Source organism: Morus notabilis, unplaced genomic scaffold (genome assembly GCF_000414095.1).
Source record: "Morus notabilis unplaced genomic scaffold, ASM41409v2 Scaffold1489, whole genome shotgun sequence".
Lineage (NCBI taxonomy): Eukaryota > Viridiplantae > Streptophyta > Magnoliopsida > Rosales > Moraceae > Morus > Morus notabilis.
This window is the reverse complement of record NW_010357665.1, coordinates 45,386-62,214: the sequence shown is the minus strand read 5'-3', so window position 1 is coordinate 62,214 and position 16,829 is coordinate 45,386. Positions and strand designations below refer to the sequence as shown.

Genomic DNA, 16,829 nt, shown 5'->3' with positions numbered 1-16,829 from the left:
GAAATACCGGGTGGCGAGCGGTGGGGCAAACTGAGGGATCATGAGCTACTTGGGAGTTGGAGCAAAGCCCAAAAGGTTTCACATCTCATGTGCAACTGGGCAATTTTATCTCACCGGTAAGTTCATTCTTAGTTCACCTTTTAAAATTTAAAAATTCTTATTTTAACTCTTAATTTTAAATTATTCTCACTTAATTCTTTTTATTATAATTTTTATTAAAATTACACGAAAAAAGATTAGTTAAGTATAGTCATGTGATTTTTATACATTTATTTTTTAACAAAAATCTAAACAAAAAAACTATGTGATTGCATTATTCTCTTTTTATCTATCTGTTTTTAAAAGAATTTGCACAAACGGAGTTAAGTACAAACAATTTAAAGTTCAGGGAAAAAATTAATATTTTTAAAATTTAAAGAGTAAATTTAAAATGACTCTAAAATTTAAAGACGTCAATGATAATAATCCAAAATAATAACATATCTTTTAATTTGTCTATAGCCTCTTTAATGGATGAGGTGTTGACATTTAGGTCCGTTTAGTTCGCTTATTCGAGTTAAGATGTAATTTTATGTGAGAACTTTTTACTGTAATAAAAAAGTTAGATGTAAATATTTTTGAAAGCGTTTTACTATTATAAAACTCGAATTCTAAAAGTGAATCGGTAAAATAAACGGAGCCTTAATCTATAAAGTTTTAAAACACTCAATTTATTGAGAATAACTCGCTGTATGACTTTCAGTCACTAAATATATATATATATATATATATAATAATAATAATAATAATTAGTATCGGTGGTCTTAAAATCTCTTTAATAAATAACTAGTTGATCCTTAATGGACCACTACTTTGTTTATTAAAACATGATTAATTTAACTTGAAACGTTTACTAGACTTTAAACATCTTCTCAGTTACTATAATTTCAAGGGAATTTTTTTTTGTATAATAAACACAAGTCTCCTTGCTCACATATTTTAAGTTTTTCTCACTAATAATGCGAAGAATAAACTACCTATTCAAACTAATTGAGGAAAACGGTCAAAAACACGTTGTAATGACGAAGTCGGGGGTGGTTTAATTTTAATTACATAAAATTTTAATTACATAAAACAAATTAATAAAATTAATTGTTAAGTTACTACAAATGTACTCGATGGTATTTCAAATCTTAAAAAATATTACATAATAACCACATTATAAGGTTATTGAAGAAGTATTATTAATCAATTGATCTGTATTTGGATTCCATAGTCAATTCTTCATAATATTAATAACAAAAAATAACATGTCTACAATAATGGTAACAATAAGTAGTGTTTGTATTCGTCTTTTTTGTTCCTTCTCTGCTCCGTTTGTTGCTTTCTTGGTTGGCTGGTATTAAGTTAAAGCTAATATTAGAAGTAGATAAATTAATAGATATGTATAATTTATTTTTAATTAATTATAAATGGCTTTTAAAGTTAATATTAGTGGTATTTTTTAAATAGTGGTATTTTTTTAAATAGTAGTATTCTTAGAGGTATTGCTTTAAAAAGCAGTACTTTTTAAATTTTTAAAAGTTCAAAGATTAAATTTTCAATTTTTTAGAGGGGGCTATACCTAACATAATATATATGTGTGTATATGAATAGAGATACATATAGGTTAAAAATAAAGTTAAAAAGTTGAGGGGTGCTTAAGCCCCCGTAGGCTTAGTGTCTACATCCAGAGATGAAAGAGATAATTTGAAATTATCTTTATCTTTAAATTTTAAGTTTAGATAGTCTCTTTAATTTTAAAATTAGAAATAGATTAATTAGAGATAGTTTCCTTTTCGATTTTAGAAAGTTTCCTTTTCGATTTCGAATTGTAGTTCTCTATAAATAGAAGGATAGCTTGTTATTTTCATTATTGATATTTTGATAATAAAATTTACGGAGAAGTTTTCTCTCCACTTAGCTAGTTTTTTGGTATTCTTTCGAATCAACGAACTACTCGCCGTCTGTTTTCTGGTATTCTTTCGAATCAACGGAATTACGTGACACCTTATACGCTTCCTGCTTCGTCATTTGGTATCAGAGCCTTGCTACGCTCCTTCATCATGCCGCCCCGACGTCGCCCACAACCCACTGACGGTTGGAATGAACTCCGTCAAACACTTGCCGAATTTCAGCAGAACATGCAGCAATCCATGCAGTAAGCCATTCTCGCCGCCCTTCAAGCCAACAACCAGTCACCCGGCCCACCCGTTGCACCCCTTCCGGATCATGTCCAAGATTCTGAAGACGAGGAAGAAGGGGGTGTTGACGTCGAAGAGAACCGATTTGCACCGCTGCAAGCCATGCCTCCTCGCTATCGTGCTAACGTCACTGCACAATGTCAGGAAGACAACCGCCGTTGGGAGTCGGGTTTTAAACTTGATATTCCTGAGTTCCATGGAAGTCTCCAACCGGAAGAGTTTTTGGATTGGATTGGAGCCGTTGAAGAAATCTTAGAATTTAAGGAAGTCCCAGACAATAAGAGGGTTTCTCTTATCGCTACCCGTTTTCGAGGCCGAGCCGCCGCTTGGTGGCAATAACTCAAGGTCTCTCATTCACGTGCTAGGAAATAGAAGATCTCCTCATGGGAATAATTGAAGAAGCATATAAAGCAGACATTCCTTCCATATAACTATGTACGGACCATGTATCAACGCCTCCAGAATTTACGACAAGGCAATCGGACAATGGATGAATACGCAACCGAGTTTTTCCTTTTGCTTACAAGGAATGAGATTAACGAAACTGATGAACAATCAATTTCCCACTTCATCGGAGGACTTCGCCCACAATTTTAGAATATATTGAATCTCTTTGATCCATCAACGGTCTCTGAAGCCCATCAAAGGGCGTTATTAATTGAACGACAGAATCGATCCGGTGCCTCCCTATGGAACTCACCAATCGCGTTGCCACTCACACCTCCACTGCCGGCGTCTCCTCACGACCCCCTTCTGCCACCCCTGCACCAGCCGCCACCGCAGCTCCTCCACCGGCGCTTCCCCGACCAGCCACCACCACCGACTCCATAGGTACAGACCATCCATCTCGTCCTAATACTCTTCATTGTTTCTCTTGTGGAGAATTGGGTCATCGTCAAATGGCACGCCCTAATGCCGGAAGACATGGTCTCTTAGCTGATGGAATTGAGATGGGAGATCCTGAAATTTTGCATGAAAATTATGATGAGCACATAGAGGATGAGGAGATATTAGACGAAATCTCGGAAGAACAAGTTACGGGAGATTCGGGTCCATTACCTGTGCTTCGCCGAAGCTGTTTTTCTCCAAAGGCAACCAAGGATTCGTGGCTATGAACAAGTCTTTTTCATTCCACTTGCACGGTATATGGAAAAGTTTGCATTTTATTATTGATTCGGGAAGTTATGAGAATGTTGTCTCTGAAGAAGCTATTCATGAATTGGCGTTAAATTCAGAAAATCATCCCACCCCTTACAAGCTCGCTTGGTTGAAGCAAGGATCAGAAGTTCAAGTTTCTCGCCGGGTTCTCGTTCCTTTTTTCCATTAGACCTAATTATAAAGATAAGATTTATTGCGACATAGTTCCCATGGATGCATGTCATATCCTTTTGGGGCAACCTTGGCAATATGATCGATATGTCATTCATGATGGGAAATCAAATACCTACAGTTTCCACTTTGAAAAACATAAAATTATGCTACTCCCATCAAAAGATCCTCCTAGACCTTTGTTGCTTCCCCCAGCAGACGTCCGCCCAAATCAACGGATGACTGCCAACGCACAGCCGCCTGGATCTGTGCTTAAATCAGTCAAGCTTCTCACCCATTCAAAGTTTGAAGCTGCCATGCAGGAAGTCGGCATTGTATATGCCCTTGTTATAGCTCCGAGCATGTCTCCATCACCCAAGAATATGCTACCTAGAATTCAGGCGCTTCTCCAAGAGTTTTCAGATGTCTTTCCGGAAGAACTTCCTAATGGGCTGCCACTGTTGCAAGACATTCAACATCAAATTGACCTTGTTCTAGGTGCTACACTTCCCAACGAGCCACACTATCGGATGAGTCCAAGTGAGCATGAAGAGCTTCGACGACAAGTTGAAGAGTTGATTGCAAATGGATATTTACGGGAGAGTCTCAGTCCTTGTGCCGTCCCTGCACTCCTAATTCCGAAGAAAGATGGCTCTTGGCGAATGTGTGTGGATAGTCGTGCTATTAATAAGATTACCGTGAGATACCGCTTTCCAATTCCTCGCCTCGATGATCTCCTTGATCAAATAAGTGGAGCCACTATTTTCACAAAGCTAGATCTTAAGAGCGGCTACCATCAAATTCAGATTCGACACGGGGACGAATGGAAAGCAGTGTTCAAAACACGCGAGGGTCTATTTGAATGGTTAGTAATGCCATTCGCGCTTTCGAACACCCCGAGCACCTTTATGAGAGTAATGAACCAAGCGCTTCGGCCATTTATCGGTAAGTTTGCCGTTGTTTATTTTTATGATATTCTTATTTTCAGTGCTACTATGGTGGATCATCTCCGACATCTTCGAGAAGTTCTCTTAGTAATGTGGCAAGATAAATTTTATGCGACTCTCAAAAAGTGTGAATTCGGTTCCGACCAAGTTCTATTTCTTAGTTATGTTGTTTCAAAGGAAGGTTTGGCAGTGGATGAAAACAAAGTAGAATATATTCCATCATGGCCAACTCCGCGCACCGTCACTGAAGTTCGAAGCTTTCATGGGTTAGCTTCTTTCTACCGACGATTCATTCCCCACTTTAGTAGCATTGTAGCCCCAATTACGGATTGTATTCGGGATGGAAAATTTGCTTGGACTCATGAGGCTGCCAAGGCTTTTGAGCTAATTAAACACAAGCTTACCACAGCCCGTATCTTGGTTTTACTGGACTTTTCTCTTACTTTTGAGTTGCATAGTGATGCCTCGAAGGTTGGTATATGCGCCGTTCTTAGTCAACAGGGATGACCCGTTGCTTATTACAGTGAGAAGCTCTCCGGTTCACGTGCTCATTATAGTACTTATGATGTGGCCGATGTATTGAGCCGTCGCCATTCTCTACTTGCAACACTTCATGTATCAGTACCAGGATTCTCCACTTTTCCCGAATTGTATCCCTCCGATCCTTTCTTTTCGTGGATTCTAGAAGATATACATGGGGATACATACTCTGAATATGTGATGAATGATGATTTTCTCTTCTTGGGCAGTTGTCTTTGTGTTCTGGATTGTAGTTTACGATTGCAAATCATAAAGGAACTACATGGAAAGGGTCATGTTGGTCAAGATAGAACGCTTCATTTGGTCTCTACTTCTTATTTTTGGCCTACACTTCGCCGAGATGTGGAGCGCTATGTGGAACGTTGTCGAGTCTGTCAAACCTCCAAAGGTCATGCTTCCAACGCCGGTCTTTACATGCATTTGCCTATTCCAACACAGCCATGGACCGATATTAGCACGGACTTTGTTCTCGGCCTTCCTCGCACTCAAAAGGGTAATGATTCTATTTTTGTGGTGGTTGATCGCTTTTCTAAAATGGCACATTTTATTCCTTGCAAGAGAACGACCGATGCAGTGCAAGTGGCTCAATTGTTCTTCAAGGAAGTTTACCGCCTTCATGGTCTCCCTACTTCCATTGTTTCCGATCGAGATTCTCGCTTCTTGAGTCATTTTTGGAGATCCTTTTGGAAATTGGTTAATACAAGTCTAGATATGAGTTCGGCTTACCATCCGCAAACCGATAGCCAAACAGAAGTTACCAATCGTGCTCTAGGAGATTTACTTCGAAGCCTTGTTGGAGATCATATTAAGTCGTGGGATACCAAGCTTAGCCAAGCGGAGTTTGCTCACAATCATGCTAAGAACCAAAGCACTGGTTTCAGCCCTTTTCAGGTGGTTTATGGCTGTGTTCCTTGTGGTCCTCTTGATCTTACTACGCTTCCTGACCGCACTTGAATTCATGGAAAGGCTGCTGATTTTGTGACAGATTTGCAGCGTATCCATCACGTAACTTATGATCATTTGGTAGCTACTACCACAAAGTATAAGGTTGCAGCAGATCGCCATCGTCATGCCGTGGAATTTAATGTTGGTGATCTTGTGTGGGCTGTTTTGATAAAAGAACGATTTCCTCTTCATGAGTACAACAAGTTGAAGGCCAAGAAAATCGGTCCTTTAGAAGTGCTTGAGAAGATCAACCCCAATGCCTACCGGTTGCGCCTCCCTTCAAATGTCAACACTTCTGACGTTTTTAATGTTAAGCATTTAGTTCCTTTTGCCGGTGAGATAGAAGATTATGATTCGAGGTCGAATCCTTTTCAGGCCGGAGGGACTGATGTAGCGTCTACATCCAGAGATGAAAGAGATAATTTGAAAATATCTTTATCTTTAAATTCTAAGTTTAGATAGTCTCTTTATTTTTAAAATTAGAAATAGATTAATTAGAGATAGTTTTCTTTTCGATTTTAGATAGTTTCCTTTTTGATTTCGAATTGTAGTTCTCTATAAATAGGAGGATAGCTTGTTATTTTCATTATTGATATTTTGATAATAAAATTTACAGAGAAGTTTTCTCTCCACTTAGCTAGTTTTTCGGTATTCTTTCGAATCAACGAACTACTCGCCGTCCGTTTTTCGGTATTCTTTCGAATCAATGGAATTACGTGACATCTTATACGCTTCCGCTTCGTCACCTTATATGCCTTCCTCCCTCCCTAGTTGAAACCATACTTCGCTATGTATATTATATAATAGATACAATTTATTTACTCGTGTAATCACGACTTCAAAATTATGAAAATCCGATATTATAATATTCATATTAATAGGCTGAAATATTATCGACAAAGGAATATTTAAATTTTCCGTCGAATTTATTCATATTTCATATTGTTATTCATATAAAAATTTAGCAAAAGTGTGACACAGTTCATTTAATTTAAAATGTAACCACACACTACATTGTTGTCAAACAGAAGTGTACTAAGATATTTGTTGTATAAATCTTCATTTATATAATGATTTGTACTAATGAATTTATTAGGTATTACAACCTATCCACCTCATAAAATTTTCGTCCTCGAAATTTAGAATGGGCTAAAGTAGTCAGCCTGCATCACTTTTTCTTATTTTCTAAGTGGCAATTCCAACTTGTAATTTCAGTGATAACCCCTTAATAAACGTCATGATTTATTCTGAATGATCTTTTCTCTAAAAAGAGAATCGAAACAAAGTCTTTTCTTAAGATTTTCGGGTATCTTGATAAGCCTATGTTATCACTATGCTTGATGCTCGAGGACATATATTCCAATGTTAACTCGTAGAAAATGCTACAAATCAAAGTAAGTTTGACCACCAAAGTTGACCTATAAGCAATATTGCCAATCCTTTCTCAGTAACTATAATGGTCATTTATACTTCAAATTTAACTTTCATTTCCTTTCATACTTTATTATGCACCTAGAGGTGTCAATTGGGCGGGACCGTCCATGAACGGCTCGGCCTAACTCGCTACAGTGGTCAATTCAGCACAAGTCGGCCCTGTACTGTTATGGGCCGGGCTAGCTCGGCACTCCAGAAGGGCTTGGGCTGGGCCTCATGTTTGAGGCCTGTAGCTCAGGCACAGCCAAGGCCTAGGCCCATGCCCACCAAGGCCCAAGCACGTGAAGGGTCAGGCCTGCGAAATGAAATTTTAATGAGATATGACGTGTCTGACAAATTTGTACTTCGCTTGCAAGCAGAAGGAGGTTCAGATTACTGGAAGGTTAAGCACATACCATCTGTCATTTTCTGTTATAGAGTTCGAGGGAACCATTATGTGTCGTACAAGTTTGGTGAACCGGGCTTGTTGGACAATGTGAAAGGGTTATTCAGAACCACAAATGTGCAGTTGTATGGCCGTCAATTGAGTTTCTTTTACAATGATGATGAAGAATTGACTAGGACCTCAAATGCTGAATGGAGCAACCAGCATAGCTTCTTCACTGATGATATTGAAGACTGATTCAATTTTGTGGTATGTTTCAATTTTGGCTTTTAAGAGAAATTATTACTTTTGAATTCTCTGTTTCCACTTGTATTGCCACAGAACCTTGTTCTTGCAATTTTTTCTATAATTAGATGTTCTTCTCTCCTTTCTCCAATTATATCTATAATAGAATCCCATATTAGCTGGAGATATTGACATGATCTACTTAATAAGGTGAGGACAATCCTCCCTTAGTAAGCCGGTTTTGTTAGGTTGAGTTAGGCCTAATATTCTTTGATTTCTGTAAAATGGTATCAGAGAATGCCCAGTTTTATAATGTTGGGTCCTCCAATATCGACTTATTTGCAGCGGTTTGGCATGGTCCACGCTGTGCGTGAGAGGGCGTATTAGAATCCCACATTAGCTGGAGATATTGACATGATCTACTTAATAAGGTGAGGGTAATTCTCTCCTAACAAGCCGGTTTTGTTAGGTTGAATTAGGCCCAATATCCTTTGATTTCTGTAAAAATCTAAACATTTATGCCTTTTTACCCAACATCATTGTTGTTTTCATGGTTATAGGCTTATTGGTAACTCGAAATTCCCAAGGATTTGGACTAACGGCTGAAGGTGGAGTCATTTTCTAAGATCAATTCTAGCCAGTCTGCTGCATTTTTTCCTATGGGATCGTGATTAGTCATTGTTGTAAATGGAGATCATTTGTAATCGGTTTGGCATGACTTCGATGTAGACTATTCAGGGATCAGAAGATGAAGATCGTTAGAAATTTTCTGTAACTCGTGACAAATTGTGAGCCGGTATAAGTTTTTCTATGGTGTATAATAATAGTATACCAGACAGATTTTTTTTTTTTTTTTTGATTAAGTGAAAGGAATGGTGGTTGAAATGATCATGAAACAGGGATTTTGGGGGGACTGGAAAGAAACATGGGAAGGACATTTGCTATACCACCCATGAACCCATGACACCATTGTAGTCATTTGTGCTGTTTTATCCTTTCAAAACCTGATAAGCATCTTCAATTAGTGCAACATATTTTCAAGCCCATCTCCATCTGGTTTCTTTCTTATGCTTATTGTTGTTGTTGTTTTTTTTTTTTTTTTTTTTTTTGGGTACAAACCTGGTTTGGAACCACCCTGGCCTATGCAAATACTAATAATAAAGTATGCTCATCAAGATTGAGTTATAAAGGATTTTATATCAGGATACCAAGTTGACACTAATTTCTGAATTTATGTGATGAAGTATTGTTCTGTATCCTGAGAGATTACACCTTGTTCATCGCCCTTTTGCTATTACATCCTGACAACACCCACCATCATACAAATAGAAGAGTAACTTCTAGAAGTCTCTCGAACTCTCTGTGTCACATAGGATTACAATAACTGGTATATTGCTAACCGACCATACAGCCACATTACAATGAAGCCTTCCGGAAGAAAACTAATCCTCCCAGATCAGCATAATTGAAGGCATAACACAGTAAGCAACGATAAAACGTTTCCACCTAGGTTGCTTACCACTTGTTCAGGAGAGCTGAGCATATTTGCTACTTCTTGAATTGTACTCCACAAGAGCACACTGTTTGAATGAGAGTGAGTATGAAGATCGCAGCAGCCACAACCACAGCGAAAATGGTCAATGGAGAGCTGAAATGTTTGTGTTTTAAGGTTGCCGTCCATGTGTTCCAGGGGTTACCGTAATAAGCGTTCAAGCTGTCACAAAGATCATTGAAGTAGAAATGTTTACGGCGCAAGATACTTCCTCGTACGAGGTTGTTAATGGATGTTACAACCTCTTTGTTATCCGGTAGCTTACTTTCAATTACACCACTCTGAACAAGCAACTGCACAGCGCTTGTTGTGTCAACGAGGCGGTCAATGATGAAGACGTAGTCATTGATGTAACAATCAAGCAAGTGACATTGTTCAAAAGCAAGCAGATTCAAGAAAAAGCTCTCTGTTGACTTTCGTATTCGCAGACGAGGAATCACCAAAGTTCCTTTGCGGAATTGTATGTCAAACAAGCTTTTAGTTGATCCCACCTCAAAGTTGACCCCTGCCTCATACAACTCCGTTACACTGGGTATAGTTAGAGTCTGAATTTCACCTCTAGGTGGTAGCTCTCTTGGCACGTGACATTTTCTAAAGAAATCAATGAAATGCTTGATTTTTGAGGATTGCACCCTTTTCAGAATTTCCTTTATTCCTCCCAAGTAAGCTTTAAATTGATAGAATTTGTAGGTCAATATGATGAGGGAAATTTTCTCACTACTCATGGAAAGTCGATCACTAATGTTGTCTAGAGAAATCCTTAATTTGGCTAGCGTAAAAATGTCTTCAAATATAAAGAATGGAAGCTGATTTTCCAGTAACATCATATCGTACCTTATATCCACAACCTTCCACGGTCTATTAAAAATGCGATCATTTTCCTGTACCTCGTCTTTGGAATGGTTCCTCCACAATAGTTCAATGACAAAGGCAGCATCCACAAGGATCATTTCCACGAATTGATTGCTTTCCACACTTTCAAAGGTTTCGGCATAATTCTGGCGCACTTTCTGTTCCCTTTCCTTAATGAACTTGGCATAATCCTCCAGGCTTACTTTGGTTCTATCGAGAAAACTATTCAAATAAAGCATTTTATGTGCCTCCATGGCTTGAAAACGTTGTTCACCGTGGTGAAGTGGTCCAATGGAGAGAACCCTAGGGATATAAGCATTCGCATTTTCAAGGCGCAGCCGCTCCGGAACTCTATAGATGCAACATTCAGAAGGTGGTGGAGACAAATTTTGCAATTTCCTTCTCAAAGAATTCACCAAATTCTCTAGTGGTTGATCTTGATCCAGAGAAACCGGGGCGCTTGCTTCCATTTTCTAGCCACACCAACAGTTTCTACACTCGGAGTTGAAACAAAACAGACATGTCACTAACTGCACAAACAGGAGGTCTGATTATTTGAGGAATTGCACAGAGCATTGGTATAGTCATCCCAGGCTTTCTAAATTCATAAAAAAAGCATTTATGATATTATCTCACAATGTTGGCTCTGAAAGTGTAAGAATAGTATACAGGGGAACAACTTTATTGGAGGAAAGACCATCATTGAGAAATGCAGTTAACCATCTAACTTTTCAGCATGAAAACCAGAGAAATACTACGGATATCCCCATTCAGTATGTACATTTTTTTAGAAAATCAAATCACCTTCTTGCAAACAAAAATTGCAAAGAAAAGATAAAAACCAAAGCTTGCGCCAAGTCCAAACTCGATATTTCATAATGCATAATTAGTGTACATCCTATAGAGTATAGAGGAATGAAGCTCTGAGGTTCTAAGAAGGAAGCAACGGTGGACCGGTGATGGTAAACTCAACTAGAGACCAGTAAATACAACCAACATAAACAGAAACAAAGAGGATAAAGATGAAAGAAAAACTACTAGTTTCGACTAATGTCTTTTCCTTCTTTTGCTTCCCTTAACTACTTCCTGAAGCAGCAGGGTGATTTTTCATAGGTGCAAAGAACCTGCTCAATTTATTTACCTATTCGTATAAATTCCCAAACTCATTGATCCTATAGTCACTCTCTCGCTCTACAGTAAGAGTGTCAATAGTGTGGCAAGAAATGGCCACTAAAAGTTTTTGAAACAAGTAATGTCTTAATATCTAATCTGCCATCGGATTTTAGGTTTCATCAAACAATCTACACCAGCCATGACCGAACGTCAAATCTAATACAGCTAGTATCAAACTTGAAATTTCTTTTTCTTTCGTCTTTTTTTTTTTTTAAGGATAAAAAAAGAGCGCCAATGTTTGACTTTTGTGCTCTTGAGTTGTAATAACAGCCAGTTTCATATTGTAATGTAAGAACTTAAAAAAAAAAACACCCAGATACACATTCACAAATATTTGATCTATTTGATACTGATCTGAATTTGCAGAATAGTACTTCTAATAAACATGCTACAAAAATAACAATAAAGTAAGATAGATTGATTTTCAACTATTCCTTTAACGGATATGCAAAGACAATTGCAATATATACAGCTGTATTTTACATAAATTCTGAAGTTTCCAACTGATTCAAACCATTTACTACGAGACTGGATCCGAAAAATAAATAAAAAAACAATAATAATAAAAATAAAAAACCAAAAATCAGAAAAAGAAAGGAACGGGTCAAGCCCAGAAATTTATACAATGAGCAAGTGGGAACGCCCAAAATAGATAAAGAGAAGCAAAGTGTTTACAAAATAGAGAGAAGGGAAAAAACAATGAAATACCGGGTGGCGAGCGGTGGGGCGAACTGAGGGATCATGAGCTACTTGGGAGTTGGAGCAAAGCCCAAAAGGTTTCACATCTCATGTGCAACTGAGCAATTTTTTGTTGATAAAAAATTAAGATTATTCTCAGCAGTGTCCCTAAATTTTAGTTTTATTGTCACCTTTCAAATTTTAAAAATTCTTATTTTATTTCTTAAATTTTAAATTATTCTCATTTAATTTTTATATTGTAATTTCTATTTAAAATCAACAGAAAAAATAAATTAAGTGTAGTCATTTAGTTTTTATTTATTTATTTTTTAACAGAAAAACTATGTGATTGCATTATTATCTTTTTATCTATATGTGTTTAACAAAATTTGCTACAAACGAAGTTAAGTGCAAATAATTTAAAATTCAATGAATAAAATGAGTATTTTTAAAATTTAAAGAGCAAATTTAAAATGACTTTAAAATTTAAAGGCATCAATGATAATAATCTAAAGATTAACATATCTTTTTGTCTATAGCCTCTTTAATGGATGAGGTGTTGACATTTGAGGGCGTTTGGTTTAAGGATTCGTGCTATGGTCCGAATCATGATTCGTAACTCGTTACAGTATTTTCTCTCACAAAAAATACATGTAAATCGAGAATGGTTCTGAATCATGATTCTGAATCCATCAACCAAACGTTAATCTATACAGTTTTAAAACACTCGATTTATTAAGAATAACTCACGGTATGACTTTCAGTCACTAAAAAAAAAATATAAAATAATAATAATTAGTATCGGTGGTCTTAATCTCTTTAATAAATAACAAGTTGATCCTTATTCAAACTTCCGTTTGGTTCATGGATTAGAACCATGTGATTAGAACTATTTTCGATTTACGTGTATTTTTTATGAGAGAAAATACTGTAGTGAACCACGAATCATGATTCGAATAAGGGAACGAATCCCTTTACCAAATGGGCGTTTGATAAAACAAACACCAAATTTCTTAATCATTGACGTTTTAAACATTGACATCTATAGTGCAATTAACTTGACGAAAGAGTATTTTAATTAAGTAAATTATTACGTTTTCGATAAAAATTAGAATTAAAAAAATGATTAGCTACATTAGAAAAATAAAATTAAAAACTAAAACTAAAACAAATTTGAAAAAAATGAGTAATTGGTATCATTGATCCCTAAACTGTTTTGTAAGCAACAATTTGGTTCTTTTAATTTTGACAAAACAAGCTCCAACATCTTCAAACATTAGCAATTGAAACTTTTCCCTTCACTTTCATTAATTTTCTCCCACTTGACCTATCACATGTGCTTAGGTCAAGACCAAAATGTACTCACTAATAGGAGCACCTCACACCATTAAAAGAGAGAGAAAAAAAAAACTCAAAGATGCAACTCGACTTTTTGGACCGCTACTTTGCTTACTTAAAATGTGATTATTTTAACTTGAAACGTGGGTGGGGTGGGGGATTAATTGTTAAGTTACTACAAATGTACTCGATGGTATTTCAAATCTTAAAAAATATTACATAATAACCATATTATCAAGGTTATTGAAGAAGTATTATTAATCAATTGATCTGTATTTGGATTCCATAGTCAATTCTTCATAATATTAATAATAAAAAATACCATGTCTACAATAATGGTAACATTAAGTAGTGTTTGTATTCGTCTTTTTTGTTCCTTCTCTGCTCGGTTTGTTGCTTTCTTGGTTGGTTGGTATTAAGTTAATGCAAATATTAGAAGTAGAAAAATTAATAGATATGTATAATTTATTTTTAATTAATTATAAATGGCTTTTAAAGTTAAGATTGGTGGTATTTTTAGTAGTATTCTTAGTGTGACGACCTTTCTAAGTGGCCGTCACTGTAGCTGAAATTAACTTGTACTTGTTTGAATTTCTTAAAATTTACGAAACTTTTTTTTTTGGAAGTCTTATAGTAGACATAAGTTACGAATTGCTTTCTTGATTAAAATATTCAAACCTTAACATATTTGTTTCTCAAAGTATATTGTAATATCGATATGTATATATTTAATCCTTAAGCTTTGCTTATTTACAGCCATAATCCACAAAACTATTTAACATATAGTTTCAGAATCATAATTAGCAAAACTATTTATAATGTAAAACTGATTACAAAAATAATTGCGAGCGGTATCTATTAAAGAAAAATCTTATGTAGTTAATATACAATAACAGCTGTCATAATCTTCTCCTTTATTTCCTACCAATCATCTTGTAATTATATGCTAGCTGTATATTCCTAATTATAGGACCGTATCAATCCTTACCATTCTTAATCTTGTAGTTATCTGTGTATATATACACTTTGTAAATCAGTAAGTCAATACAAATCATTTTTCACCAAAACTCTTTTATACTCTTTACTCTTGTATGGTATCAAAGAGTTAAAACTCTAACGAGTCGATCTTTTCTTTTCTGCTCTATATTTCTTCTTTCACCATGGCTGAAGAAGTGGTCAACCCTATTGTTCCTGAAGAAGTGGTCAACCCTGCTGTTCCTGTTGTCATCCATACACCAACACAACTTGTTTTCTTCAACCCTGCTGCTCAACTACCATTGAAACTTACCCCGAACAATTACCCCGCTTGGCGAGCCCAAGTCCTATCACTCCTTCAAGGATATAATCTACTTGGTTATGTCAATGGAAATATCCCACAACCTCCGGCCATAGTGACTCAAAATGGAGTCGAATCTCCCAATCCGAATCACACTCATTGGGTCCAACAAGATCAGCTCTTGCTTCACTCCATTTTTGCATCTTTGTCTGCACTCCATTTTTGCATCTTTGTCTGATCCCCTAATAGCTTATATTGCCTCCTCTACATCATCCCGTGATGCATGGGATAGACTCACCAGGCTCTATGCAAACCGCTCGCGATCTCGTGTCCATTTTCTAAAAGAAAAACTCTCTCTCACAACTCGTGGTGAAAAATCTGTCACCGTGTTTCTTCAGACACTTAAGAGTATTGCTGATCAATTGGCACTTGTTGGGGCTCCACTGCAATAGAATGATCTTATCCTTCACTGTCTAAACGGAATAAGACCAGAATTTAAGGAAATCAGCGGAGCCGTCCGTGCAAGAGAGCAACCCATCTCATTTGAAGCTCTCCATGACAAACTGGTGGAGTATGAAGATTTTCTCAAACGAAATTCTCCTCAAGGCGGGCTCACTCCGATCATAGCCAATTTCAGACAAAAGAACAGTTCTGGTCACAACAAGCTAGGAAAGTCTCAATATCATCACAACCGAAACAACTCGGTGCAACAAAATCAATCTCAACAAGCATGGTCACAGTCTCAACAAGCCAACCAATCTCGAAACAGAAATCCCAACCTGGTGTGTCAATTCTGTGAAAAGCGTGGTCACAACGCACGTGAGTGCTACACAGCAAAGTGCTTGATGGGACTCCCAGTTCCTCCCAAAGCCAATCACGCCACCATCAACAACTGTGGTACAACTTCAAATTGGCTCCTTGATAGCGGTGCTTCGCATCATATCACATCTGACATGAATAACCTTACTCTTCGAGAGCCCTATGAAGGTCTAGATGACATCGTCATTGGTGATGGTACAGGTGTTCAAATCACACACTGTCACATCTTTACTCTCCACTTCTTCTAATTCTTTTTCACTTGATATTGTCTTATGTGCACCTCACATGCAACAAAACTTGATATCTGTTTGTCAATTTTATAAAACAAATCATACATCCATTGAGTTTAACCCAACTTCTTTTTGTATTAAGGATCTAACCACGGGGGAACTGCTCGCTCGAGGACGCAGCAAGAATAATGTGTATGAGTCGTCAAGCGTTAGGGAGATTCAACCGGTAGAAAAGCAAGCTCATGTTAGTGTCAAGACCACTCTTGATCGTTGGCATGATCGTCTTGGCCATCCGTCGTCCAAAGTTTTGAGTCATATCGTGTCCTCTAATAAACTCCCTGTGATTCGTGTCAATGTAACAAAAGTCACAAGTTGCCTTTTGGTGTCTCTACTTTATCGAGCCGTCGTCCATTAGATTTAGTCTATTCTGATGTCTGGGGTCCATCCACGATTCGTTCTATGAATGGATTATCTTATTATATTATTTTTGTCGACCATTTCACAAAATATTCTTGGCTGTTTTCAGTAGCTAACAAATCTGATGTTTATTCCATCTTTTCAAAGTTCAAAAACATGGTCGAGAAATATTTTAGTTGTTCCATTACCACTATTTATACAGATGGTGGCAAAGAATACGAGGGCCTAAAAAACTTATGTATTCATGGCATCCAGCACCTTGTTTCTCCCCCATACACACCCTAACATATTGCTTCCGCTGAGCGCCGTCATCGACACATTGTCGAAACGGGTCTTACCTTACTTCATCGTGCTTCTCTACCACTCTCCCTTTGGCCTTATGCTTTTTCTGCTGCAGTTTATATCATTAACCGCCTACCGACACCAATTCTTGACAAAAAGTCCCCTTTTGAGTGTCTTTTTGACAAAGTTCCCAACTATTTGAAACT

At 37.0% G+C, this 16,829-nt stretch overlaps 1 protein-coding gene across 1 annotated transcript; it reads right to left on the bottom strand.

The window, feature by feature from the left end:
* Nucleotides 1–9,554: 9,554 nt before the first annotated feature.
* On the bottom strand, nt 9,555–10,790 carry LOC21387522 (UPF0481 protein At3g47200; the record flags this gene model as incomplete). Its single annotated transcript, XM_010090311.2, has 1 exon — nt 9,555–10,790. A coding segment is annotated over one exon (1,236 nt), but the record flags the coding sequence as incomplete, so codon positions are not given.
* Between the last annotated feature and the right edge of the window lie 6,039 nt (nt 10,791–16,829).